This window comes from Grus americana, chromosome 1 (assembly GCF_028858705.1).
Source record: "Grus americana isolate bGruAme1 chromosome 1, bGruAme1.mat, whole genome shotgun sequence".
Taxonomy (NCBI): domain Eukaryota; kingdom Metazoa; phylum Chordata; class Aves; order Gruiformes; family Gruidae; genus Grus; species Grus americana.
Genome location: NC_072852.1, coordinates 155169336 through 155197275, shown reverse-complemented (window position 1 = coordinate 155197275; position 27940 = coordinate 155169336). Strand labels below are relative to the sequence as shown.

General features: G+C 40.0%; 1 protein-coding gene and 1 long non-coding RNA gene across 4 annotated transcripts in view; one reads left to right on the top strand and one right to left on the bottom strand.

The window, feature by feature from the left end:
- Nucleotides 1-27940, top strand: part of MYO16 (myosin XVI) — a 405915-nt gene that overhangs the window by 351727 nt on the left and 26248 nt on the right. For all 3 annotated transcript variants that reach the window (XM_054807394.1, XM_054807387.1, XM_054807380.1), the window contains 4 exons: nucleotides 149-395; nucleotides 2240-2547; nucleotides 4334-5536; nucleotides 24076-24234. In XM_054807394.1, the coding sequence (XP_054663369.1) occupies nucleotides 149-395; nucleotides 2240-2547; nucleotides 4334-5536; nucleotides 24076-24234 (1917 nt within the window). The remainder of the gene's footprint in view (nucleotides 1-148; nucleotides 396-2239; nucleotides 2548-4333; nucleotides 5537-24075; nucleotides 24235-27940) is intronic.
- Nucleotides 246-15408, bottom strand: LOC129198297 (uncharacterized). The gene is made up of 3 exons (XR_008574452.1): nucleotides 15173-15408; nucleotides 13025-13089; nucleotides 246-364 (listed from the first exon to the last, which is right to left on the bottom strand). It is a non-coding gene; the product is annotated as an uncharacterized LOC129198297 (long non-coding RNA).

Genomic DNA, 27940 nt, shown 5'->3' with positions numbered 1-27940 from the left:
TATGCCGTCACACTTCTTTCGTTCTTTGTAAGACGTGGGTTGAACTTATTTGCTCATGTTTACAGCAGAACACACAGTAATATTAAGTTACTCACTAATTAATTAGTTGTCTTCCTTTGGTCCATAATTTTTCCTTCTGTTATGGTAGTTATAAGAGGATTTCTAGCTCGCCAGCGCTTGCTGCAGAAGATGAGCATCAAACAGCAAGAGGTCACCTCAGTCAAAAGCTTCTTGCAGAACGCTGAGGACATGGGATTGAAAACATACGATGCCTTGGTCATTCAAAATGCTTCTGACATTGCTCGGGAAAATGACCGGCTCCGCAATGAGATGAACGCTGCTTACCACAGGGAAAAGTTAGAGGCTAGAAACAGACCAGAAGAAGGCCAGAAAAGGTAAGATGAGGAAACATCTACTGGGAAGAGTTAAAGCATTTCTTCAGTTTTAGTGATTTCCTTCCCTGCTTAGAAAGTCACAGAAATGACTGAGGAATTGCAAGAGGATTCTCAAGTATATACTCAACCCAAATCAATGTTAGACACTATTTTTTTCTGTATATCAGGTAATTAAGTCTAGAAAGTTAGGGACACCCCTTATATCCTATTCAGGGGACACTGAACTTTATAGGAACTTACTCAAGTCTCCGAGACATTTATTTTTTACAGAAATATTTTTTTTAATTCTAAGATAAATAGATTATGGTTGAACTTCCATCAGATGAAACAAACAAAAGAAAAAAATCCTCTTACTTAGAATTCCAACATTGGGAAATTGTCAAGATAATGAAAAACAGCTAGGAAGGCATTAAAATACAATAAAGTCCAGACTAAGAAATCCTGATTACGCATTGAACTAGATTGATTGATTGTGAGGAGGATTCTTTCCTCTTATTTAAAACCAGGAAAATGTTTTTCGTTTGACTCCCATCAGTTTTCAGGAGTGCCTATTTTACAAATCCAGCAAATGGTGGAGAGCCTTTCTCTAGGAACTGAGTCCCTGATCTCTTTTCTCTCACACACCTGAATGGGCAGAGGTAGCATTTGCAGTTAATAGATATGTGTCTATAGCAGGAATGTGTCTATAACTTGCTGGACATATAAATGTTTATTTTTCCATAGGAACTTAATTTTCATCCAGAACAACTCCTTTTGCTTTCATTGCTTTTGTCAGTGACTTTTATTAAAGTGAAAATGGCAGTGCATCTGCTTAATTAGCTTCAAATATCCCAGTGATTACATATTGAAGGAAATGCCTTTGTAGGAAAGACTGTAATTAAACATTACAGTGAAAACAAATTATCCACTGAGCACCCTGCTTTCATCTTTAGCTATTTCATTTACTACTTGGGCAGCTGGCTATATCCTGTCCATGAATTCCAGCTCTGCTGGTGATTTGCCATGCAGAAATACAATTTAAAAAAACAAATGCTCGGGGATTTGTTTGTAAAATGACGGTATAGGCATCTTCTATCTAAACATTACCACTCTAAGTTAAAAGGTTTTCAACATTTTGATTTTTGGAGGAACAAAAGGCTAGGAGAATTTTTGTTAAAAATCCGTTTGTTGGAAGCAGCTGATAAACATCATATCTCAATATGTATTGAAATAACAAAAGAAAAAAAAATGGAATAAGTAAAACTCCAAAACTGTAACTGAAATAACTAAGCATAATGTCATGTTCAATATTATTAAAATGATAATAATTAAGCTTAAACAGGAAGATATATAGATGTCTGGGTGGACTTGTTCAAGCAGCCAATGTAGCTGGTTAAAAAAGGTCATCTAATATTTTAGAGATTTGCATTATCTAAATAGAATTTATAGTTGTCTTTTTAGAAAATAATGATAAAGGCTCAGCATTTGCTGCCTCAGTAACTTTCTATTAAAATGGATTTCCCAGAAATTATCATTCAGATTGAAAACCCAGCTTTTGATTGTGTGTAACAATCAAAGTGTGAACAATGTATTCAGTGAATGTCTGATCAACAATATGAAACTGCTTAAGGAAGGCTGCATTTGTGTGAAAAAGGGCCAGTGTCCTGATTTATCATGAAACAGGAAATGGAAGAAAGCGAGCAGCTTGATCTGGATTTGTTTGTCAGAAGATTACTACACACATCCCCTCGACACAGCAGGGGAGTTGTGAGATTGTTTACCAAAAAGCTGTTGTTATGTTTGCATGAACAGGTTCATTGTTATCGCTTGAATAATGCATCTGGGGCTCTTTTCTGTGTTTTCAGAGCTGAAGACAAGGGTGGGAAGGTCTCTGAGGACAGCTTTGCCGGCTGTCGAACGCCTAAGCACTTTCATTCCAGCTCCGTCCCTGTCCCCATGGTAGTGGACGGCTTGGTACATTCTGCGGCTGGGTCATCCATCAGATCCCCCTCCCTGCACTCTGTGTTCAGCATGGACGATAGCAATAGCCTGCCATCACCAAGGAAACAGCCTCCTCCCAAACCAAAGAGGGACCCCAACACACGACTGAGCGCTTCGTACGAAGCTGTTAGTGCTTGTTTGTCGGCAGCTTCTAAGGAAACCGCTAATGAAGGTTAGGCATAAAGGGAGAAACAGTCGCAAATGTTACTCTAGGTTATTGATTTATTCTTTTCACTTTGATCCTTTTAAACACAGTCAAGCGCCTTTGAAAAGTCCCGCTTCCCTGAAATATTTCAGTGGCAGTAAATAAAAGCAGTCAATTTGTCATTTGTTTCCAAATCAGCAAATAATACTCATGTGTCTTAATTGCCAAAACCTATTTGCAGAACTCCCTCTAGAGACAAATGATCTCTGTCAACTTGAGGTATTTTGCCCCACTGACCATTTCATTTCATCTTTTCAATTGTATGTTAGAATACCTTGCATCACTAAAGCAGAATGCTCAAATGTTGAATTTCACTAAGTTAAACATTAAACTTTCTCCTACTTTTTTTCTATGGTCACATGAATAACTTATGCATTCAGTGGTTTATGTTTGTGCCAAAACTGGCTCACAGTGAATTTTTTGTTTAGAAGAAAAGTGCTATGAAAGTCCCAAAGTGTCTCAATGCATTATAGTGCATATAGAATGGTTTTGAGTTCAGTTGTTCTATTCTCCTTCACCCTTCAAATGAACAAGTAGAAGAGGAAGGGGAGGAATGCATTCTGCTTTTCCTTGATAAGCCTGACGTGTCATGCTTTGTGTAAAGGATCCTCTAGGCTCATCAGGGAAGATCCTTCAGGTTGGCTTTAAAGTTACGTATAACCATTCTCTAATCCTGCAGAAACCTTTGCAGCTCCCTCTTGCAAAATAATTACTGTTCTCATGTCCAGTTCATTAGATGCAAGTCCATTTTTCTTAACCTCTTCTTTGCTCGTTCAAGCTCTGCGTAAGGAGAGATGAACTGTGTCATATATACTTTTAAACTAGTATGGCTTAAGGAGCTCTGTCATGGGTTTTGACCTTCTGTGCCCAGCTCTGCAAGAGATGACTGATTTAACCAAAAAGCTCTAGCACAAGTTTTTGAAAGAATGGCAATTTATATACATATGTGTGGTCTTAACACAAATGCTTGTATATGCTCACGAAACAACTTTCGAATTCTTCTCATACATATGAAACAATAGGTCCAATTTCCCTGACATATACTCATTTTCCAAGAATTATGTCAGTTCCTGAGTCTTTGTCCAAAACCAGCTCTGATTTTGATCTTAAAAGACCAATCACCTAGGTATCTAGTCTCTCCATTCCATACATGCCTGGAGGCTGTGAAAAGGCATCTAGCTTAGTTAACTGTATACTCGGTTGGGGAATTGCCCTTAGGCTATGGGATTCCCTAACTTTATAAATTATTTCCACACCCACAGTACAAAAGAAGAAGAGATAGACATAATATCTGCCTATAATTATAGTTTTATAGATATTACATAAAAGGGGGATACTTCAGTTACTGGCAAAAACATGGTGTCAAAGTAGCACCATGCTGAAACTCTGAGTTAAGTTTGCCCCTCTCCCTTGGGGCAGAAGAAATAGCAAGCATATATTTCCATGTGTTACAGACCTTGCAGTGAACATTTGGATTCAAAAGATACCTCCTCAGGTGTTCTCATCTTTTAGTGGCAGTAGAGATTACCAAAACAGATTATATGCCTGAGCAGCAAAGGCTTGTGGTTTGGAAGCTGAAAGTTCTGCATTTCTTTCCTTGAAATATTTATACTTTCGACTGAATCCCTGTGTATGTGACTGCTGCTCATTGTAAAACTATATGGGCAACATTTGAAGGCTTAAAGTCTTAGACCTGTGAAAGAAAAAAATGACTTTGATCTTTTAATGACACAGACCTTTTTCACTTTCCTAGTACTGACCCGTCCAAGGCCACACAGCGATGACTATAGTACCATGAAAAAAATACCACCCAGAAAACCAAAACGAAGTCCCAATACGAAACTTAGTGGCTCTTACGAAGAAATACCTGGCCAGAAGCCTGGGGATGTAAAACAGGCAAGCACAGTAGCTAAACCAGGTGTCTACGACACTGTGACAGTACAGAGAGCAGCTTCTGCTGATGGGCCACAACATGGAGTGTTGAGTCTCTATATGTCACAAGAAGAGGAGGAAAATGAGCCTGTCTATATTGAAATGGTAGGGAATGCGATGAAAAACAGTTCTGCTGAAGCAGAAAGCCCAGAACAAGGAGAGTCTGTATACGAAGAAATGAAGTATTTTCTACCAGAAGAAGGAAGCAATGGTAATGGAATAATTCCAGTAGTGACTGGATCTCCTCCTCTGTTGTTTGAAAACAAAAAAAATGTTAATGTTGAAGATGGAACATTGGATGGAAACAATCAAGCGGCTTTGATCTATAAAGACTCATGTGACATTCCTGCCCCTTTCCCTAACTTGCTCCCCCACAGGCCACCACTTCTTGTATTTCCTCCAACCCCTGTCACATGTTCACCTGCTTCTGATGAATCACCTCTAACGCCACTAGAAGTCAAAAAGCTTCCTGTCTTGGAAACCAACCTAAAATACCCTGTGCAGTCAGAAGGCTCAAGTCCATTATCACCACAGTACTCCAAAAGCCAGAAAGGGGAGAATGAAAGACCAGCATCTCCAGGCTTGGTTGTGTTCAACGTTTCCAGCAAAGTGACTCCTCCTTCCACTCCGCCTCCTCCTCTCCCACCACCCCCTCCTCCTGTACCACCTCCTGTTTCCTACCGGGCTTCCACGCATTTTGCATTTCCTCCAGAGACTTGCGCAAGTTTTCTGATTAACACAGGGAAAACAGGTAAAAACTCAGATCTGTCAAAAGTACCTCAGAGACCAAATCCTGCTCAACTTGGATGCTCATCTTCTCCATTCTCCAAACTGCCTTACTCCCCAAAGGTGGCAAGAGCAGATCACAGGAAATTGAACTCAAATTCATCATCTTCATTTCCATACAGCCCTACAAACTCAAGGTCATTGACCAGTCCCCTTGATGAGTTAACTAGCTTGTTCAACTCAGGACGGAGTGTGCTACGAAAATCTGCAGCAGGACGTAAGATCAGGGAGCCAGAAGGTAAGACAAATCTCTGTGCTTCTGTATACTGTAGTTCTTCTGCACCAAAACTTTCTTACATTGGAAGCTGATAGAGTAGGTAAAAATACAAAACAAAACCACCGTCTGTTTTTTTTTAAAGAAAGACCTGTTGTTGTCATAAGAAACAGATATAGAAAATACATTGCATATAAAAATTATAGGTCTTCAGGTTTTCTCTGAGATGTCAACTTTTCTTTTACCAAAATGTTTCTATGACACAAATTTAAATGGATCATTTTTAACATTCCAGCAGTCTCAGTAAAATAAGCACAGATATTACATCATGTGAAAATGAATTTATGGTATCAATCTATAGAACTGCTTTGAATGAAATATATGGCTAGGTGTCTGGCAGATAACATGTACTTTAATTTGAAGACTTTCTTTTAAGGTTTCATTATTTCATTTCCATGATATTCTCCATTTATTGATACAGCCATTATTATTGTCCTACATAAAGCTGAGACAGAGTCCTGCAGCAAACTATATTTATTTCCCTTTTCTATCCTTTTATTCTTACTTTTCCTGTCATTTACATACACTTATGCACATACCCAGAGATTACTTGGTATCCTGGCTTTCTGGCAACTGGAAAACGTCTTTTATATCTAGTGCAAAAGCCAACTGTAAAAAGAAGCAAAGCTTGCCATTTTGCTAAAGGTTTTTGAGACCACAGTCCTCAGACATTGTCACTTAATTATTTGCCTTGTCCAGGTAATAAAGGGTTTAATGTTGTTACTGGAACAAATCTATGGATCTTAGGAATACTGAAAATTAATCCTGATGTTAACAGATTCAATTAGCTGCTCTGTCAGGGTGAGATGCTTCTGACCTAACTTTGTCCATCTAAAAGTTCGATATGTAGGCATCGAATCCTTAGACTACAAAGAGACAGTCATTTGGAGAGTTTAATTCCTCCCATATATCTTTCTCCATTGGGTATAAGGAAAACCTAGATGATTAGACTGGTAGAGTTGTAACTTCTAAGTGATTAAAGTTGAAGTAAATCCCGGTTCTGCATAGGAATTACAACACTAACTCCAGTCTTCACATTACTTTTCTTATTAAAAAAAAAAGTCTCCTATTGAAAATAGTCAGTGCACTGTATACAGAAACTTCTCTCCTTAGTAGCATCTCCCAAACACAAAATTTTCTGAATTTAAAGTTCAGAGTGATAAAACCTCTAGACTGTTTTCTCTGCTTCTTGACTTCTGTCTGTCCAAAAGGCTTGCCTTAAACAAGAGCTGTGTGGAGCGTATTTAAAATGGGCAATATGAAGTCCTATTTTTGAAATATAAAACAAAACAGTAGAGAACAAGATAGATTATCTTCTTATTCATTGACCATTTTCTTAAATATGTATTGTTCTAATGATTTCGGTATCATATCCTGATTTATGCAGCTGTAATAGAACAGAAGTTTGTGCTTAGTGTGGATATGTGTATGTCTGTCTGTGTGCCACCCTATCTCTCTGTCCCTATGAATCTTGGCACCCTTCAGCCAAAACCCCTTTTAACCAAATACAACAAGGAGATAAAGGTCTCAAAACTGAGTTTCTACAGGTTTCATGAAAGTTAGTGGTTAGGTGGAGACAAGAGACTTATACCGGGAGAAACTGTGGTGGACAGAACCCTCATAAGTCCTCCAGACCTTGGAAAAGGTTTACACAGACCTTGCATGTTCCTAGATGCTGAATTCAATCAGCCATGAGCTATGAACTGAGACTTCATCAGTTCTCAACCTCAGGAGAACGCCTTGTTTGTTATTCTGAGTATATGGATTGATGAAATTTGTAAAGGAGATGTTGCAGTAGTTTTGCTTGCTGTGGCAAAATTACTTGATAACATTCAATGCCTATAGTAGAATGGAGCTTTTGTCTTTTTTTTTTCTTTTTTTCAGGTTGGGGGTCTTGTTTTATTATATAGGTAATACATTTGGTTTGGTTTTTTTTTTTAAGTTGAGGGTCTTGTTTTATTATATAGATAATACATTTTACCTGCTGGGAAGTATTAAAGTCAGCTCTTTGGATGTATCTTCTCCAGGCTCCCTCAATATACCTGGTGAGGAAGTGTGGTAAGCCTACTCCAACCAAGTCACAAAACTGACCTTTACCTTAAAAAAAAAATTTCTTTGGGATGGAGGATTTTTGCAAACTCAATTTTCAACTAAATGTGACCAAGACAGAGTTCAGCTTGGGTGTCCTGTGGGTTGAAGCTAGTGCATTAACAGAGGCTACCATATGAAAACTCTAAATTTACCTTTCACATGGAAAATGTTGTACTTCTGAATATTTCATCAAGGCAGCACTAAGTATGAAAGATCAAAGTTCAAGAAAGATATACGATAAAAAACCTGAATCAATATTTTATGAACTAGGAAGCTACTGTATAATACTAAGTGCGGTTACGTATGAATAGTTCAATGATGAGCAGATGGATTGAAAGTAACAAAGAAATACAGGTGAATGTATGTGGGTGTTTTTACAATTTGCCTTTTTTCATGTACTTCATGTGTTCAGTTCATTTCTAGGGTAACAGCTGGAAAAAAAAATCTTTTATTTAACCTCTGATGCAAAGCAATAAGGTGGCAATCAGCAAAGTGGACTCTGTTATGTAAAACTAGAAGTTGTCCACATCTTACCCTCTGATTTTTTACCACCTATTGCCTAATTCATATTAAGCTCCTGGAATACTCTTCCATTTCTTCTTTTTGTCATTTGTAGTATTTTATTTATAGGAAATTATATGGTAAAGAAAAAATTAAATTAATTTTAATAGAAATTCATTAAAATTGAAGACATGGCCTAGAGCAGCACTCTGTAATGTGCAATTTCCTTTATTTCTATAAGTTATGACCTACCAACAACCTTAACTAAAACCAGAAAGTAAAATTGTGGGCCATTTTGAAGTCAAGGAGAGTTAGCTGCGGGAATCAATAAGTGTCTGTATGGGATCATCAGCCTTTGAGATAAAAGCCTCCTTGCCAATAAAAGTGCAATACAGACAGATCCCCCAACATGCCTCCCTCTTGCCTGGAGGAGTAATTTCAAGGCCTGAGAACACTGATGTCCTCTTGGCTCCTGACCTCTCCGTGGGAAATGATCATCCAGAATTACAATAGAATGGATTCGTGGTTTTCTGATGGACTGCAAACTTATTGTGAACTGAACTGAGAGCACTCTTCTTTCACACAGGCAACAAAAAAATAATCAAATGGCAACAATTTTCATTACCTGGTGACCTGGCCTGGCCATTTTTTTTATACAACAGTAGCAGCCACTGGTTCAAGCAATGATCAAGATCATATAGTATGCTATTTCTTGCAAAACACTTTACATGTAATAGGAGAAGTTTTCTGCTCTGCAGAGCTTATAGTTTAAATAAGCAAAACTGTAACAGGTGAGAACTGAGATAAAGTGATTTCTCCAAGGTTGAAAAGAGTTGTCATTGAAGCTACAGCTGTATTGTTAGACAGGGATTTCCTTTTACTCCATATAAAATGAGACTTGAGTGCAGATAAGCAACAATAGACACACCCTTTTCTTCTATTGTCCCTGATTTCTAGAAGTAAAAACTTTAGCTTGCAAGACAAATAGAAACTGAATGGTCATCTGCAGAGGCCCTACTCAGGTATTTCTAGACAGGACCTTAGATTTGAAACTGGACTTCATGAAACCAAATTGAACGCCTTAATCACAAACCCACAGTCTCTAGCAGAATGTACAAATACTTTTAACTGTTCAACATATAAGACATTCCTTAAATAAGGAAGAGACAATTACATATTTAAGCATTTCATATTAAATATTTGTGGGGCAAGGACAGAATTTTCTTTTCCTCGACACAGACGATTGCTAGGTTGTAGTGTTATTTCTCTTGATTGGTACAGTTGATATTAAATTATTCCATGCAAAGGGGAATCATTGCAGCTTCAGAACAAAAGATGGAATAATTCCTAGCCCATCATCTATGCTCAGATTGGCAGAGTGAGCATTCGCGTGGATTCTAAAGGGAAAGGATTTTCCTTTAACCTGGATGAATTTCCTTACCATCAGGTTGTTCTGATAAAGACTTAATGCTTCTCTCCTTCCTGCTTCTTGAGAAAAGATTGGCATGGATGCTTGACTTCTGTGTCTGAGTAAAAGAAAATGTGCAAACTTGCAACCCCAGATTTAGGTGCCTAAGAAATAAAATTAGGAAGACTTTTCCTTTATATAGGTCATCAAAGTATAGGCTTCCAAGTTTTGTGAATTATCGTTACTGTTTCAATACAAGTAGATCTGTATATGCAAGTCCATACATTCTTCAGTATGGAGGAGTAATTTCTTTCCTTTCTTTCCGAAACAGTTTACTAATTTATATAGTAACAACAGAAAAGGCCTGCAAACATTAGACTGTTAACAAAATATCGATCCTGTTCAAATGTTTGCCCAATTTCCATTAACTGTATGAATCCCTTCTTTACGTACTTCCTAAGGGAGGTATTTCCAAGGCAGGTAGCTTCACATATCAGTGAATTATTCCACATTCTCCAGTTTAAGCACTATAAGTCACAGAAAGATAGTTACAACTGGCAAATTCTAGAGATATATAGACGTACCTAGTTGGGACTAAAGCTTGCCAAATACTCTTTATTGAAATTGGCTCGAACTTGGAAAGTAACAGGATTTAATGTGTATGTATGGGGAGTACTGTCCTGCCAAAGGCAGGTATCCCTTTGACAGCTAGTAAATAATTTCCCTCTACCAGCAGATTAGAGTGAGCTATTGTGCAGCTAACGTCTTAACAATGGATTGCAAATTAAATCCCCACTGGGGTTTCTGCGATGAAATCCCAGTCCCTTATCCTCTAAGCCACTCAGTTTTTCCTCTTAAGCAACTTAATAAAGATAATATTCATATCTGCATCTCATTATTCCTATATTATATTGATACAATGTAATAGTTTCACTTTCTTTGTGGCAAGAGCTAACAACTTACAAAACATGAGTAATACAGAAAGCTGTGCTTTCAACTTTTATCTTTTACCTGTGAATGCTGGAGGAATGATTACATGAGGCATTGGACTTCTAGCACATCTTTCAAGTAAAATTCTCAAAGCATTAAAACTTTAATGAATTAAGTTCACAGTACTTCTCAGAAGGAGATTCATATCTGTTTATATAATTGCCTTAATTGCCAGGGAGTGAGGGTGACTTTCTCTGACTAATTTTCAGATTAGATATCTAAACACAGGAGAGTCATCACTCTCTGATTCACTGTGGACTACTTGCAGCACTCAGTCTGAATCTCTTGCAGTAGATACAGAAAAGCAGGAGAAAGCCAAAGCACTGCTAGTAAGAGTTTAATGCGAGTCATAAAAAAGGCCCATCCTTGGCTAAGCCATAGATGCCCTATGCAGAAAATTACAAAGGAGGAGACAGAACTGCTGGCAATATGGTTGCCATCCAGCCCATGCTGGATGGTTTTTCTGAGGAAATAATTGTGGTTTGCATTACTGCAGCAGCAAAAGGGAGTCAGAAGAGTCTAAAGAAAGTAGCTTCCATTCCTGTTTGCAGAATGTCTATGAACTTTTTGACTGCCCGAAAGTTACCACCTTAACCTGCAGTCTTCTCCTCACTTATAAATCTGCCATTATCTGGATAATTTCTCACAAAAAACATCTGTTGTTTTAGGATAAACACAATATACTAAGAACAATTTTCCATTTCAGAATCTCTGAAAACTAGTATATTTTACCCCTGAAGAGTTCTTGGGGTTTCTATTATGATGATTTTTTTTTTCACTGTAGCATTTCTCTTCCTGATTAACTTCACTGTTTGCTCTTATAGCCTTACAGTGTAATTTGCTTTGGTTTTCTGTTCTGACATGGAATAGCAACTTTGTGTGTGATTACCATAAATGATTTTAACCTGAAGATTATTAGAAGAAGAAATTAAGTCTCATTTATATTTCAGGTGAAAAAAGAATGGATATTGTCACAAACCTTTACTATATTTATTTTGCATTTTAAATGCCTGTATTGCAAATAAAATCAAATCCTTAACACTACTCCACACATTTCCAAAGTCTATATCCAGTCAAGTAGAGGTTGGAGGAGGCTGTGCAGCCCCAGGATTGCACGTGAAATACCACTTCATTTTTTACACAATCTTATACTGTAAGTATCTACAGCTGTCAGAAGAGAATCCTGGAGGAGACAGACCCTTGGTCTGACCCAGTACAGGCTCTCTTGTGTTCATACCTAGTCACTGCTTAACAGGAAGGAAGCTGAGCAGAAGTGACTACACAGACTTTTCTGTTTCTTTACATGGTTCGTTTCTGAGAACTGCTGGCATTCCTTTTAAATTACTGATTCTTTTTGCTTTCTTTCCACTGGGTTGGATTTACTTTGTGTCTCCTTCATCCTCTCTGATACTGGAGCACAATAACCACACCATACTGGTTCAGCTTAGTGCATTTCAAGCCCATAGATTTTAGAAATATCCTACCTTTAATAGTGACTTTGATCATTCAGGTAGCCATTTACAGGGTTATTATTTTCATAACAATGTCTTCACCATCTGATGCAACATCATTGTTCCAAATTCAGCACTGGTTCAGGAAGTTATCTCATTACTAAAAGTGTTGTGGGCTGCTTTAAATAGCAAACAGTCTTCAGTATTTTTTATTTGTGATCCAAGATGGAGAACCACAAAGTACTTTGTTTAAGAACCACGACATCACTAATTGTAAACCAAAGGTGCATACTGTGAGAAATTAGCCACATCTGAGAGAGCAAAGAAATTGAATTGTAGCACACTTCTGTTCCTGATTCCAACCAAGAATATGTCTATTTGGCTGTAAACATCGTATCACTTGATTTTACAGGGCTACGGGTATTCGGGACATAATGGAGAATGAAATTGGAACATTCATTTTAGTGAAAGTCTCTAATTAAATTCTCAACTTGATTGAGAAAGCTGTTCAGATGCTTTTAACTTATTTATGTCCATCTCAGCATTAAATCGTCTTTTGCATAGAGCCTCAGTAGAGAACAATAATTGCATTTCACAGAAAATGTCAAGATTGTGACATTTATTTTTGTTTTGTCCTGAAATGAAAAATCAAGCATTCTGAAATTCTGTGCAGAAATAAATATTCTTTCATATCCAGTCTTTCAGAAATGTTTGGAAAGTATTAAATGATTTGCCTCAAGCATGCTGAAATTTTTCTTACTGGAAATGTTAACAATTCAATGTGTTGATGGGTTTTTTTGGACCTAGATAAGTTCAGCAGTGGCCATTTCAACACTGATCAGGTTGCCATTTAGCAGTATGTCTACACAGCAACCAAAGATGTGTTATAAACAAAACAAGCTGCTTCTAAACTCGCTGGCTCAGGTACCCAAGAGCAATGCAGTTGTGACGATGCAAACTCCCGCCCCTCAATGATGACCCAAAGTTCTTGAGAGGACTCGTGCAGCTCACCATGAAACTCCATAGACCCACGTGTGTGGATTGTGTTCCAGTTCCAGCACTGGCATTTTGTGGGCCTGGATGGAGAAGCAAGGGAAGACAGTTGGAAAGAGATTGGGAAAAAGACTGGGTGATAAACATGAGGGTGCCCTGACCCTCATGGTCTCTCCACCCCACTGTGCTCTGCTGTTGGGAGGGTAGGAGAGGGTTTGGTAGTGGAGCACTGGAAGTAGGAGTAGCAGTTTGGGGCATCTGTCTTCTCCCTAGGCCCACTAGTGATTGGGAAAATAAAGAAACCTTCAAGTTCAGTGGTCTTTGGGCTTGAGTTTTCACTCTATTTTGAAATGAAAAACATGAAAATGAATTTTATCCTTTGTGTGGTGCAATTTTTAAAAGAAAAAGCATATGAAAAAATTAGACCTGAAGTTCAACATTTCATTATTTCTTTTAGCTCTTTCCTTAAGAACTGGTTGCAGTATGATGTTGACATACTAGTAGTATGTAGTGGCAGGTTTTAGCCACAGGTTGGCTATATTTGTGCGCAGTATGGATGCTTATCATACTGCATCTGTGATAGCCATATGTTCTTACTTTGAGGTTCATAGATGTGTCACTGACCATCACTGTATCCCTTCAAAATGAACTTAAAAACAAGCTAAAGAAATGTCTAAATTCACTTTTTATTTTAGAAGCTCACTTCAAAAGCAAATTGGGAATGTTGTCCGAAAGGTTTTCCAGAATAGCTGTCCCTGTTTGGTGGGCAGGATTACAGTACCGGTGATCCAAAACTATTCCTTGGATTGTCCCTCAGGATCTGCTCAAACAATTTATCGGCCCAGCGTAGTCACTTAACGCTGAGACTTCTGCATTGCAGTCAATGCCAGAGCTGGTATGAGAGAGATCCTGAAAAATCTCTGTAGAAGTATTCTGTGGGAAAAGTAAATAGAACTGATGTGATGCTGTTGGCAGTAGCAAATCCCTGTCTGTTTGTTTGTTTGGGGTTTTTTGTTTGTTTATTTTTACAATATTTGCAACTGTGTTTGAGGGGGAGGAAGGTTGAGACAGTGTCTCATCAGATAATTCCTTCCAACAGCAGCTAAAGCCCAGCAGTAATGGCTGTTCTGTTACTGAGATACCACACACAAACGTAAACAAACTTAAATGTCTGCCTTCAAAAAGAACTGCTGCATCCACATTAGTTAGAAGAAAACAGTTTAAAAAAGGGAAGCTGTGTTTCTTACCAAATTGCCGCCTCCTTTTCCAGCACACCAGCAGTTTATTAACCACACAAACACAAGAAATAGACTCTTTGGTCAGCCAATCAACACACCTAACAGTAAACAAAACTATTACAGAGTAAAATCAGCTACTTTTTTCCATATTAGACTTTAAAAGGTAGGGAACATGGGAACATGGAGGGAAGAAATGCTTCTCCTAAGGCAGGAAATTGTCCTGAGCAATGCTGCCCTCCTTCTTGCCCTCTGGGTTAGTAAGAGACCTCAGCAAGGCCTGCAGAGAGCAGCTCCTAGAGAAGATGGGGTGAATGAAATCCCCGGTCTCTGACACACGTGCACTGGCTGGACTGTAACACACCTGCTGCATTAAAAAGATATTCCCAGTTCTTGCTGCTATCAAGCAGGAGAAATGGCAGCCTGTCCAGATATTCTTCATCCATTACCAGTATTTAAGAAGGCTGTTTTCTCCACTTCAGCAGCAGTATTCTTCGTCTCATGTTGGGAAGCAGCCTAATTCAAATAATCTGGAGTCATCCAGACTGGGAAAGAAGGCACTTGTGTTCTCTGTCTCCCTCACCAACTCTGAAAGCCTACGTGGCCCAGAGATGTCTCTAACATTACTTCTAGGAAGGAGGAAGAGGTTCGTAGCTTGTAACGATTGTCACTGAAATAAATGTAAAATAAGAGCACTATTTTCCCACCAACACAAGTCCATCAGAGTAGAAAGCAGAAGAAACCTTTCTGTTCTAGGTCTATACTTTCTATAGCTGTGAAGTGATTGAGCTGATGGTTCTTTAAGGGCTGAAGCAGACCTAGGAGCTTCTGCAGTCGCTTCAGTGACTTCCTTCTCACTACCACCCTTATCTTCTGAACTCTGGCTGATCGGTGCCACACTCACACAATATTCCTCAGAGGAACTCTTTACCTCCAGCAGTGTGAGTTTTGTCCCTTGATGTTCTTCATTGCCTGCATCTCTCTTTGCTTTCCAGTGTTCATACGGAGCTTTCGTGAATGCAGCTTCCCAGAGCAAAGAAGTGGTCTGTTTCTGTATTTCCCTGCTCCATTGACGAATGCAGCTTCTGGAGTGGCTTGTCACACCGTCTGATAGCTCCACTCACACAGCTCAGAGAGAAAGGGTGCTGGAAGCGACAGTACAAATTCATTGCTGCCTAGCCTAGGAGCATCATTGCAGGCTGAAATCCTAGACAATTGCTGCTGTAAGGGCAGGCTTTGTGAGGTGAAATAAATCAATGAATAATTATTGCCTCTGACGGCAGCAGCAGCCGGCAGCACAGCTATGAGGGTGAGACAGGCAGTACATGCTAATAGGCTGGGGGAATCCTGTCTTGACAGTTTTCATCCTGCTCCATTTCTTTCAGCAAATAAGATGCATCTGTTTGCCTCCAGCTCTCAGCAGACAAAGTAAACAGTCATGCTACAGCAGGTCACAGTGTGACTTCACGTGGGTAAACTGAACTAATCTGAAGCAATATGCATTTATCCAGCGAAAGGACACCCAAGACAACATGTGCTGAGGGTAGCTAGCAAATGCCACGAACAAGGAATGTCTCAACAGGCGGAGAAAAACAGGAAATGCCAAGTGCAATTGTCAAGGTGCAACAAAACACAGTGGTAAACACTTGAGCCAAAATAAAATGGCCTGTTCTTGTTTAACCTTCCTCTCCCTTTCCTTCATCAAAAAATATCTGCATAATTTCTGCCGTCACTATCTTTTTTTTTTTTCTTTCTCATTTCACAATGTCCACTTACCACAGTAAATGTAACAAATATTCAGGCTTGGCCACTAGGATTCAGTGTATTCCTGACTCTCCCAAGAAAGAGCGAGAGCACAAATCAGGAATCCCTGACATCTGCAAAGTCTTGTCTTTCATGTGCTGGTTAATAGGATCCATCAGTTGTCTCTTATTCACATGTACAATGACAAACTGCTTGATTTGAAATCTCCGTTTTGCTGGATGCCAGCCACAGGTTTCAAGGAAATCAAGCTATTTAGCTTTTAGATTCATGGTAGCCCAGGTACAAAAAGCTTCTCCTCCTGTATCACGTCAGTTTATCTGCCAGAATGTATGTTTTCCAGATTTCATAGTTGCTAATAAAGTGTGAAAAGCTGTGGATCTTGATAACTAAAACCATATATTGATTATTGGTTACAGAAAATCATGTTTTCCATAAATGAAGAAATAATGTTTGACATTATCCTGGCATTTATTAAAGCCATTAAATGATAAGAAGGGGAACTATTTCCCCCTTTTTTCACATATTTATTTCCATAATTACATGTTTTCTATATTTCTGTAGGTTTTGATCCTTTATGGCAAAGCTTTTAAGCTTTTTCTGTAATATTTGTGATTTCTGTTTTATGGGGTTGGTGTTTTTGTTGACCAGGACAAAGATTGTTTCTACTTTAGGACCTAGATACATCCTGCCTAGCTTGTGGCACTGAAATTCCTCAGCTGGGAACTCAGCCTTAGCTCTCTGTTTAATTAATGAAAAGGAACGTGTGCCTTGAAAGAATGGTCCAGATACAAGTCAAATCAGATCAAGAAGGGTATATGACTTCCGTTTACACTAGAGCAAAAGTAGGGAAAACCTGCTGTCCCCATACAGTCAGGATGAAACTTTTAAATGTGGCCTCAGCAGAACTGTACAACAGTTCAGTGCCCCATCTGGTTTGAGGTTGCTCTTCTTCCATTTTTTTCCTTTTTTTCCTGAGATGGACTTAATATTCACCACTCATTTCTGATTGTGGTAACTAGTGCTGTCAAGGTGAAGGGCTCTGCCTGTTTTAGGAAATGAGGCAGTGCCAGGCAATGTCCTGGGTATGGCAGCTCAGTCCTCTGCGCGGTCCCTGGCGTGGTTTCGGACCTGGCAGGCTGGCTCCCTTCCAGGCAGATCTGGGCATGGCTCAGGAAATGGCACAGCCCTGGGACTATTCCCAGCAGACAACTTGAATGCAGCCTCTCTGCTGTGGAGGGCAAGAAAGTGTAATAGCATAGACGTGGGTCTCTTACCACGTGCCTCAGGGCCAGAGAACAGTTGCGATCACATTTACCAGCATAGACAAAGCAAGAGGCCCTCTGTATTTACCCTGTATTATGAATCCCTTGGTGCTTTGGCAGTGCTGTGCCAAGCATCCAAGGTAAGCATGAATCTCATCCAAAACTCACTGAAAGCAGCAGAGGCCTTCTGTTGTTATTAATGTTTTCAGTCAGGCTGCGAATGAGCACTAAATGTTGAAAGGAGGAGTATTTGGAAAAAAAAAAAGAACATATGGGGACAGGTATATGTTATGGATATACCTACTTTTAAGGAAAGGAGAGTAAAAAAAAGGGCTTTGACAGAAAAGAAAAACACAACCCACCCAGGTGAGTTATTACTGGGCTGTTAATAACACTCTTTTTTCATGTCTTGCTGTGCAAAGCGTCTATGGTGATTCCACCTCAGTGCTGATATCAGTTATTGATTTATACTTTGCTTTAGACTTTATTAAATAGGCTAAACATATAATTTCCTTACAAAATTAAAAGTTTCTCAAAATGTTTCAGCATTGCACTTTAATCTGTCATCTGAATAGAGCCTATACTAGCCCATTTTCTAATTTGGTCATAACAGCATTAATTCAGCCTAAATACTTGTGGTGGGTTGAGCCTGGCTGGGGGCCAGGTGCCCACCAGGGCCGCTCTCTCACTCCCCTCATTCACCAGACGGGAGAAAAGGTATAACGAAATGCTTGTGGGTCGAGATAAGGACAGGGAGAGATCACTCACTAATTATCGTCACGAGCAAAACAGACCAAACTTAGAGAGGGAATTCATCTAATTTATTACTAGGCAAAACAGAGTAGAGGAATGAGAAAATAAAATCAACTCTTAAAACACTTCCCCCCACCCCTCCCATCTTCCCAGGCTCAACTTCACCCCCGGCTTCAACCTTCCCCCCCTCAGCGGCACAGGGGGACGGGGAATGGGGGTTGCGGTCAGTTCATCTCACGATGTTTCTGCCGCTTCTTCATCCTCAGGGGGAGGACTCCTCTCATCGTTCCCCTGCTCCAGCATGGAGTCCCTCTCACGGGGTGCAGACCTTCAGGAGCAAACTGCTCCAGCGTGGGGTCCCCCACGGGGTCACAAGTCCTGCCGGCAAACCTGCCCTGGCGTGGGCTCCCCTCTTCACGGGTCCACCGGTCCGGCCAAGAACTTGCTCCAGCGTGGGCTTCCCACAGGCCACAGCCTCCTTCAGGTGCCTCCACCTGCTCCAGCGTGGGGTCCTCCACGGGCTGCAGGTGGAATCGCTACATCCCCTCATCCTTCCTCCATGGGCTGCAGGGGGACAGCCTGCCTCACCATGGTCTTCACCAGGGGCTGCAGGGGGATCTCTGCTCCGGCGCCTGGAGCTCCTCCTCCCCCTCCATCTGCACTGACCTTGGTGTCTGCAGAGTTTCTTACATCTTCTCACTCCTCTCTCAGGCTGCAAAAGCTCTCCCTCTAAGTGTTTTTCTTCTTCTTAAATATGTTATCACAGAGGCGCTGATTGGCTTGGCCTTGGCCAGTGGCGGGCCCGTCTTAGAGCCGGCTGGCATTGGCTCTATCAGACACAGGGGAAGCTTCTAGCAGCTTCTCACAGAAGCCAGCCCTGTAGCCCCCCCGCTACCAAAACCTTGCCACGCAAACCCAACACAATACTCCTTATGAAATAACTATGATGTTTGGGATCCTATATTTTACGTTTGAGAAAAAAGAGCTTTATAATAGGATATGTGGAAGTCATAGCTCAATTAAAAGGGTTTAAGTTATTCTTTTGACAAAAAAGTTATATCATGTAGACTTTCAGTGCATTAAATTTAAGAGTGAGATAATGACTCCAAAAGGAAAATAAAAAGCAAATATATTAAATCATTTCTGTGATTGCCATACTCTGACTTTTCTTTCCAAAATAATTGAAATTTCAGTCCATCCTGTGCCTTATGACTTTGTCATGAGTTCTAAACTCAATCTCTTCCAGGAACACTGAGAATAACAAGCAAATGTGGATTTCATGAGCTACCTCTTTCGCATACCTTTCCTCTTACACTTTTCACGTAATGTTGATGTAATTAATTATAGGTTTATTGGAATACAGAGCTTGCTTGTAAGGAAATAATTGTTACACTTTGATTTGTCATACTCTGATTAAAAGCACTGTACATGTGATTGTTTCCAGCTATTAACTATGCTGCAGTTGAGGGGCAAATTATGCCCCAATCCAAAGATCCGTACATCTTTGTAGCCCATACATGCTCATTAACTGCAAGATTAATCAGAGCAGCATTTGACCGAATCAGTGATATCTTTTTGGCAAAGTCAGTTTACCGAAATAATAATCCAAATGCTGCTCGCTGTTGCAAAGAGTCTGTAGGTTTTCACTTAAAGCTTGTATTCCTTTTATTACCATGAAATCCTACCATACTCTTACAGCTGGTACCTCTCTGTAGCTAGCCTCTCACAGGTAGGCATGAATGACTCTTCAAATAACATTTATTACTAGCTAGAAACTGGTAAGATGCTGTTACTTAAAAAAACCCCAACAGTTGAAACCTGGTAAATCATCCATCCATCTGGTGAGGACAGCAGAGCGCAAGTCTGAACAAAAATGTTGATGAACTGTAGGAACCATAGATTTTTCTTTTCCTCTCTCCTAAAGTATTTCCAATAGTTTCAGAAGGTTGATAAGGGATGAGATAGCAGTCCATACTTGTATCTGCAGGGATTCACGGCAGCAGGGGGAAGCGGACATTAATATGAAGAAAAGTCCAAATGTCTATCTATATCATGTGACTGGGAAAAGATGAGGGTAAAGTGAATTTCAGACCAATATTTGATGGGAAAAATTGGAGTCGGTAGGAATTTTCTAAGTTTTTAGTGTTAACAGAGAGCTTCCCTATATCTTTTATAATTGTCCACAGTATTCCTGTCTAAGATACCACTGTGCAATGATACATTATATGGAATAGAAACATTATGATAAAAAGTCAGGAGACACCTTTGTTACGCTCAGGGATATTTTGGGTAGTGGGGAGGCAGGACAGAGAGGGATACACCAGCACAGGGCCTTTTGGCATGTTAAGGCTTATTGAAAGAACAAATGCCAAGTGCTGCACTTGGGAAGGAATTACCTGTTGCACTGATACAGGCTGGGGGCAGGCTGTCCAAGGAGCAGCTCTGGGGAAGGGGCTCTGGAGCAGCGAGCTGGGCAGGAGCCGGCAGCGATCCCTGGCAGCAGAGACGGGCAGCAGCACCCAGGGCTGCATCAGCAGGAGCAGAGCCAGGAGCTCGGGGCAGGGGTTGTCCCCTCTGCCCAGCACTCGCTGTTAGACCACATCTGGATACCGTGGCCGGTTTGGTGCCCCCCAGCGCAGAAAGACACGGACAACCCGGAGCGAGTTCACCCCCGTGACGCTCAGGGCTGGAGGGTGTCCCTGTGAGCAGAGGGGGGGCTCCAGCCCGGGGCAGAGACGGCTTCGGGGGCACCTCACAGCCCCCCAGAGCCTACGGGGAGGGCAGGGAGAGGGAACAGCCGGGCCCGTCACAGCCGTGCGTGGCAGGGCAACGGAGCACGGAAGGCATGAACTGAAACGAGAGGGGTTCAGGCTGGGCGCTGGAACCTCTCCCCGTGAGGACAGGCAGGCCGGGGGCAGGCAGAGGGACGGGCTGCCCAGGGAGGTCGGGCAGGCTCCATCCTTGGGGGGTTTCAAGACCCGGCTGGGGAAAGCCCTGAGCAACCTGCTCTGATCCCACAGCTGGCCCTGCTTGGAGCAGGGCTGCACGAGGGACCTCCTGAGGTCCCTTCCAGCCTGAACTACCCAGTGATCTCAGGTAAGTTTTGCAACACTGGAACAGTACACTGGTTACACCTGGCTAAAGCATCCCTCTTGTTATCCTATTTATAGAAAAGATTTCTTCAGAAACTCACCCATTTTACACAAAGTCCAAAATAAATAAACAGTACTTGTTTGCTAGGGATACACTCTGGTTTCTCCAGGAGTCTTTTAGAAGTTAGCCAACACATGCGGTTACATGTTTTCTGCAGACTCACGTGACTCCACTCCAAAGAGGAGCTGAAGATGCCTATATATAGAAAATTAGTACAAGTACCTTTATATAATCCAGATTATTTTGAAACAAAATACAGGCTTCTTTCCCACCACCAAGATTAATTGAATAAGACATTGTGAAGAATATTTTCTCTATGTAGTCTTCTATTTGGAAACTAAAGGTGTGCATTTCTTACAATGACTGAATAGAGCAAATGGGATAACAGATCTCTATCTAGATAGCTGTCCCAAAAGATATGCTGCATATCTGCCCACTACTTGTTTCTGCCAATTTAGGATGATATTTTAGCTCAATAGTAGCTATGCACAATTCTTTGTAGTATTTCATCTTACAGATGCAAAGGAGAAAATATAACCTTTTTTTTCCAAGAGCCCTTCATGAATGCCATGAAAAGATATCAATGTACCTATGAAACAAAAGGCTTCTGCAAATAGCAATGCAGGAAAAAGCCTTTCTACTTACACATTCTCAAATGAATTGCAGATGTCAGGCAAATCAATAAATCTTTCGGATATCAAGAAAAATAAGGATCCCAGCCACTTCCCCCGAGACTCTTTATGTAAAAGGTGGCACAATAATTATGTAGGTGGATTATGATCTATAGGCAAGTGCACCGACTATTAACATCTAAAAGTGACATTTCCTTTTCAGACAAATTTAATATGAGCTGCAAAGATGCATTTTGCAGTCAACTTGCCTGTACAAAAGCTAAATCAGGCATGCTCTTATAATTGTACTGTATGCATTTTCCAGCTCAGACGCTGGTTCTACCGCCTCTCCCAAGTCAGTTACTGTGGGTAGAGCTGGCCTAATTTTTTCAGTGCATAGCACATTTGCCTAAATATGCAGTTTATGAAGCAGCACCACTGAAACACTCCAATCAGATCTGGCAAAAAATAATGATCAGGGAATGAGGGCAAGGGAGGGAGTGGAAAAAAACAACATTGAAATGTTTTATTCTGACAGCTCGGAAATGAACTTTTTGACTTTTCAAGGCAGCTTTTTTGTTAGAAGAGGAAACGTTGGGAAAGATTCAGAGTTAGATAACTGAAAGCTAAACAAAACTAAGAAAGCCCTTTTCAATGAAGAGAGACGTTTCAAGTTAACCAGAATGGGTATATAGTTTTCATTTCATTAACTCATTTTTAAAATGTCGGTACTTTGTAAAGCGGGTGGCTTTTTTTTTTTTTTCAGTTCAAGCATAAAAATGAAAAATCAACCGTGCAGTCAACATTAAGTTTGAAAATCTACAGGCAAAGTATCTGTTACCTGGTGAAAAAAATGTTTTTCCTGTCCCCTTGAAAAATGCTCACGCACTCAAGACTTGTAAGGGTATATTGTATGTTTGGGAGAGCTAAGAATGTCATTGGAAGTATGGCTGAATGCTGTAATGGTGGGTTTAATAGCTAGCCTTTTGATGGCCGTTGGTTGTTGCTATTATGACAAAGCTTAAACAGACACAACCGAAATCAAGGAGTAGCTCTCTGAGAGCTGGCATAGAAGAAAAATTTCCATTTTAGAGTGCTAATTGAGGGCCTCTGCACCCAGGTCAGTCGTAATATGTCAGCGTCGCCACTAAGGCCAGCTCTCAGAGGGAGTGGGAAGAGTTAGGAAAGCTGAAATGGAGCTAAACAGAGAGAGAGCTGAATTCAACTTTGTCTTCTGTGAAAGAAACCTGAATATGGCAAGGAAAGATTGTGTGCGTATGTTCACCACAAAATAAAAAGAAACACAGAAAAGAGAGAGAAATCCATCAAAAACTGCATAGCCTTGCCAGCGTAGCATTTCGTGCAGCCTCATCAGCCCTGCCACACAGGTGGAGTGGGGATAGCCAGGGATACCAGAATTGCAGTGGAGGTCCCTCCTACCATCCCCGTCCATTCACGGTCTTGTCTCCCAGCTCCGAACCTGCCTCCGGGTTCTCCACCTGAACCCCAGGGGGGAGCACCACGCGGGCACAGCTGATGGCTGAGCCCTGTCCCTTGTGGCATGCTGGGCTGACAAAGCCAGGCAAGCTCAGAGCCGGCTCCAGGCACTTCGCTGTGAGCTGCTCGGCTTTGCATGGATGTGCCGTCAGTCAGAGGGGGAAGAAGAGAAGGGTTTTTGTCCTTCTCTTTGAAGAAAAGCCTGTGTGTTGTACATAGCTTGGGAACTGCTACAGGACCAGACCTCCTCTTGATATGTGAAAGAAGTTTAACTAAAAGGCTATGATGTGAAAACCTGGGACTGTGTAGAAAATGACAATTGATGGCTGGGGAGCCCTGAGGCAGGGTAAATAGTGCCCACGGGGAGGCTCTGCTGGGAGGAACCTTGCTACATACGGTTTCATATCAAAAGCCATTTCATTTATTGTGGGAGGAGATAAGAGAAAAAAAATAAACCCGTGTTATAGCTGTTCCTAGTATCACCTAATGCAATGCTGAAAGGCATTGCAGTGATGACAGAATATTGGTTGAGTTTTATCAGCGTATATTTGTGTGAAAAGAAATACTACAAATGCAATGTTGTTAATGCCTTTCAGTACCATAAACTTTAAATGGCTACAAGCGGAACACTAGCAAAAAAAAATCACTGACTTCAACCTTCCATCGTTATCACTGGATTTATTAATTTAATGATTAATTAAAGTAATTTTGTTTCTCTGTGTTAGTTTTTTTACTTCTATGTGAAAGCCATTAGTTAATAGGAAGCTGACAAGCTTTTTCTCTGTTTGTGTCAGGTGCTGAAACTAATCTGAACTTGAGGAGCAGGGAAGATCCAAATACATCAGATATTGGATCAGAAACCCAGGATAAAAATGCAAATAACCATGGAACTCAGTCATCTAATCCACTGTCCAGTTCTGTGACTGCCGAAAATGGAAATTCAGTATCAAATGGTAAGCAGTTTTTAATCCCAAAGCTCTTCTAACATAAAATTGCTGAAGTGTTTCCTTGAATGAGCTTTTTAAGATGTAGTCAAGCTGGAACCTTCCGAGTTGTGAAATATCTGTGTTTCTGGGACTGACTTAACTTTGTATGTGTGAACTGATAAGCCCCTCTCCAATAAAAGCTGAATGTGAAGAAAATAAAACAGCCTCTGTTGAGGAATTTGTAATTAGCTTGGCTCCAAGTCTATAAGCAGCCTGAGGCATGGAGGACTGAGATTTGAGATTTCTGATCCTATAATCAATACAAATGGGACAGAAAATGGAAAATCAGGATCTCACTTTGCTACAGGTGCCTTACTAGTGAATGACAAATTGTTTATCATCGCAACAAGATGATCAAAAGCAAGAGCAATGACAGTAAGAATGAAATCTTTCAAGGTCCTAAAAGCACAAATCCTAAGGATGTAACACCTGTATTACATAAAATCACACAATACAAATACATAAGTATGAATAGACACAAGACAAATAGAAAATATTAATTTCAATGGAATGTGGAGAAGCAGATGTCTAAATACTTGCATGGCACTGGGTTCAATTGTCTTCATGCTGAAAACTTAGGTCTAAATATGGTTTGTGTGAGCAGAGCAGATGTATAGCCTTTACTGTAAGTGTAGAACTACACATAATGCAGTTGGTAGTTTTAGAGTTATAGTGGGAAAATCAAAGAGAAAAAAAATATTAGGTCAAATGAAATATTGCATTTTGTTTTCCAAATGTGATTTTTTTTTTAAAAAAAAAAAGCTAGAGCTGCTTAATATGTAATGTTTTTAAATGAAAAATCAAGATAATTCCTTTCTTTTCAAGAAAATCTATTCTCCAAATTCTGCAGTGCTTGGCCAAAATAATTCTTCCTGCCCTCTCTGATAGTCAAAGCAGAAAACTCATCCAGTCTGAGAAGTTTTACGAGTGTAAAGGTGCATTCATTCCTGCGTGAGACCAAGAACACACTGTGACAGAAGAAAAAGGCATCTTTGTCCATTACAACTGTGCCCCCATTTATATCAATATACTAATTTGGGGAGGAGGGGAGCATATTTTCAGTATGTATAACAGTCAGACTGTTAAATTAACACAAAAACTGTAGGTACACCAAGTTTTTGATTCCTTTCTATGTAAGATTTTAACCATATATTCTGATGTCCTAATGGGAGCTGTGGGAGATCTGCTTTTTATAAAAGCAACCAATTTATCCCCAGACCCCTTAACTGGGAGTTTAATCACAAGAACTCTGTTGCTTTCAGCTTAGAAATTAAATGATGCTTTAAGTTTATAATTTGTGATGATTATAGTAAAGTTAGTAAATTATCTCAGTTACTGAAATAAATAGATATTGCTTGAAGAAAAGGCAAACCAATAGTGAGATGGGTGCTTGTAATTATTTCTGTGAAGTTTTTATCAGTGTATTTACAACCACTAGTAGCCAGGGCTGTTCGTATTGATAATATACAGTATCTACTATGCATAAACTAATTCTTTTCAAACTCTTTGTAAAAGGAAAGTTTAATCATAAAGGTGTAAAGTCATACAATGGAATTTTCCAATAAGATATATTTTCCATTAATAAACACTGAAACTTTTCATGGAAGGTTCCCGATTTTGATGCAGCTTGGTAGGGAACGGTTTTGATATTCACTGTATACTATGACTAGAAGAAAATTCCTTTTAGGTCTGGCAGTATCCCACTGGCTAAGGAATTAGCATTATCTGTGGCATTTTGAGGTTCAAATCTATGTTTTGCCTATCAGACTGTTGTAAAAATGATGCAACCTTTGATTTTACCCTGATGCAGAACGAAATCAGATTATAAATGTTGTGATACAGAATGCTAGTTTTCCAGTCACCCTTAATAATAATTGAAAGATTTGACAATATGGAAAACTTTGGTGTACTTTGATTACAGTAATTCAAAACCAGTTTTCCAGTTTGCTTAGGAAAAAAATCCTTCCAGGATTCAACCCTAACATCTTCATGATTTTGAAATCTGTGTCTTGTTGGATATATCTAGGCAAGATTTGAGAATGTGCCATGAGATGTTTCCATGTAAAATACTTTTTTCCTTTCTTTGTTACTGTATATCAATCTCCTCTAGCTTTGAGGAAAATGAAAGCTGAAATGCATTATTAAATAGCTGATACTGAGATTACAAAACTCTTGAATATAGAGTAATCTGCTTCCCACTGTTACACAGTGCAACTATATAATCTACTTTCCACTGATAGAACTAAAGTCTAGATTCATGCATTACTCATATGAGTTAATACGGAAGCAATTTCTTAAATAAGACTGTCCTTTGCTGTCGTGAATGAAGTGTCAGCACCACTCCTCTGAAGCATCACGAAACTTAAAGTCACTATAGTCATAAGAATAATCATTTTGATGAAGATGTTGATCTTACTTATAACCCGATGAATTCTTTAGAAAACCATTACTAAGCAGCTAAAAAGCTGGCTGGCTCAGCTTCCAAACAGATTAATGCTGTGTTGCTCTCAGAAGCTGAGTTAAATTTCTGGCACTGCTGTTAGTTCAGAATTTTAATAGAAGTTGCTTTTTTCATTTTAGATAATGTAATCCTCTTCTTCTTTAGTTTATCTTAATATTAGGAGTAACACCTTTCTACAGTTCTGTGCTATCAAACTGTCACTTTTCTGCCACAAGTTCTCTACACCTACCAGAGTTTTTAGTTTGAAAGAAAGTGTTTTTTTGCTATTTCTTGTCCAAACACAAAGAGTAATCAGAAAGCCTGTAATAACCTTTTACATTACAATGCTGAAAGTTGTGATCCTAAATCACCCAAACCAGCAGATCCTCTGGTGGGAGACTCAAACATCGCAGGTAGAAGTTTACTGAAATTTGTTGTCATTTCCAACTAGTACCTAATAGTATACAGAGGAGTGTTTAATCATTAATTGAAATGTTTAAGTACGACAGCTATAATAAGTGACTGAGGTGACCTAACCTTTGGTTAGTGAAAGGGAGAAATTCCCCAGATATCTGACAGTTCTTCACCCCCAGTGGAGTGTGTTGTAGAAGTACTTACTCTATGTAACCCAAGTGAAGATTAGAGTAGATGTTGTACAGATGAGACAGCCCTGTTGGACCGAAGGAGCCTTGTGCTGCGTTGTGCCTAGAGGTCATACAGGCACACGCTTTGCACTGTGCCGTTCATCCAGCTCCGCTGGCGTGCTGCTGTCCCTCGAAGGAAGCCTCTCTGGTTATTCCTCTTCTCTTCAGTTATAACTGAGGTCCATTCCTTGTGTATGGAGATCCATGCAAATGGACTCACTGTAGAGTTTATATATAGTTTTTATGCAGATCAGCATAAGAATAACTGTCAAGAACCTGCCTGTTTCAGCAAAAGCATTACTCAGGTGAGGGGATTAGTCTTGTCTAACTTTAGCTGTTGAGAAGGTAGCCGTTCTGTCTAAGCAGGTCACCTGTGGGCTACAGTCCGCTATAAAGTCTCTTGAAACTTACCACCAGATCTAAGCACATCAGGCAACAAGTTGCAGAATAGGAGAGGTGTCACAGCAGATAACCTGACAGAAAAGGGTCATGTCACCATGACACGGGCTACATGCTGTTGAGCACGGGACCTTACCTGGTGATGCCTCTTTCACACTATGACAGCTAATGTATCAAGTGGAGCTGGTCA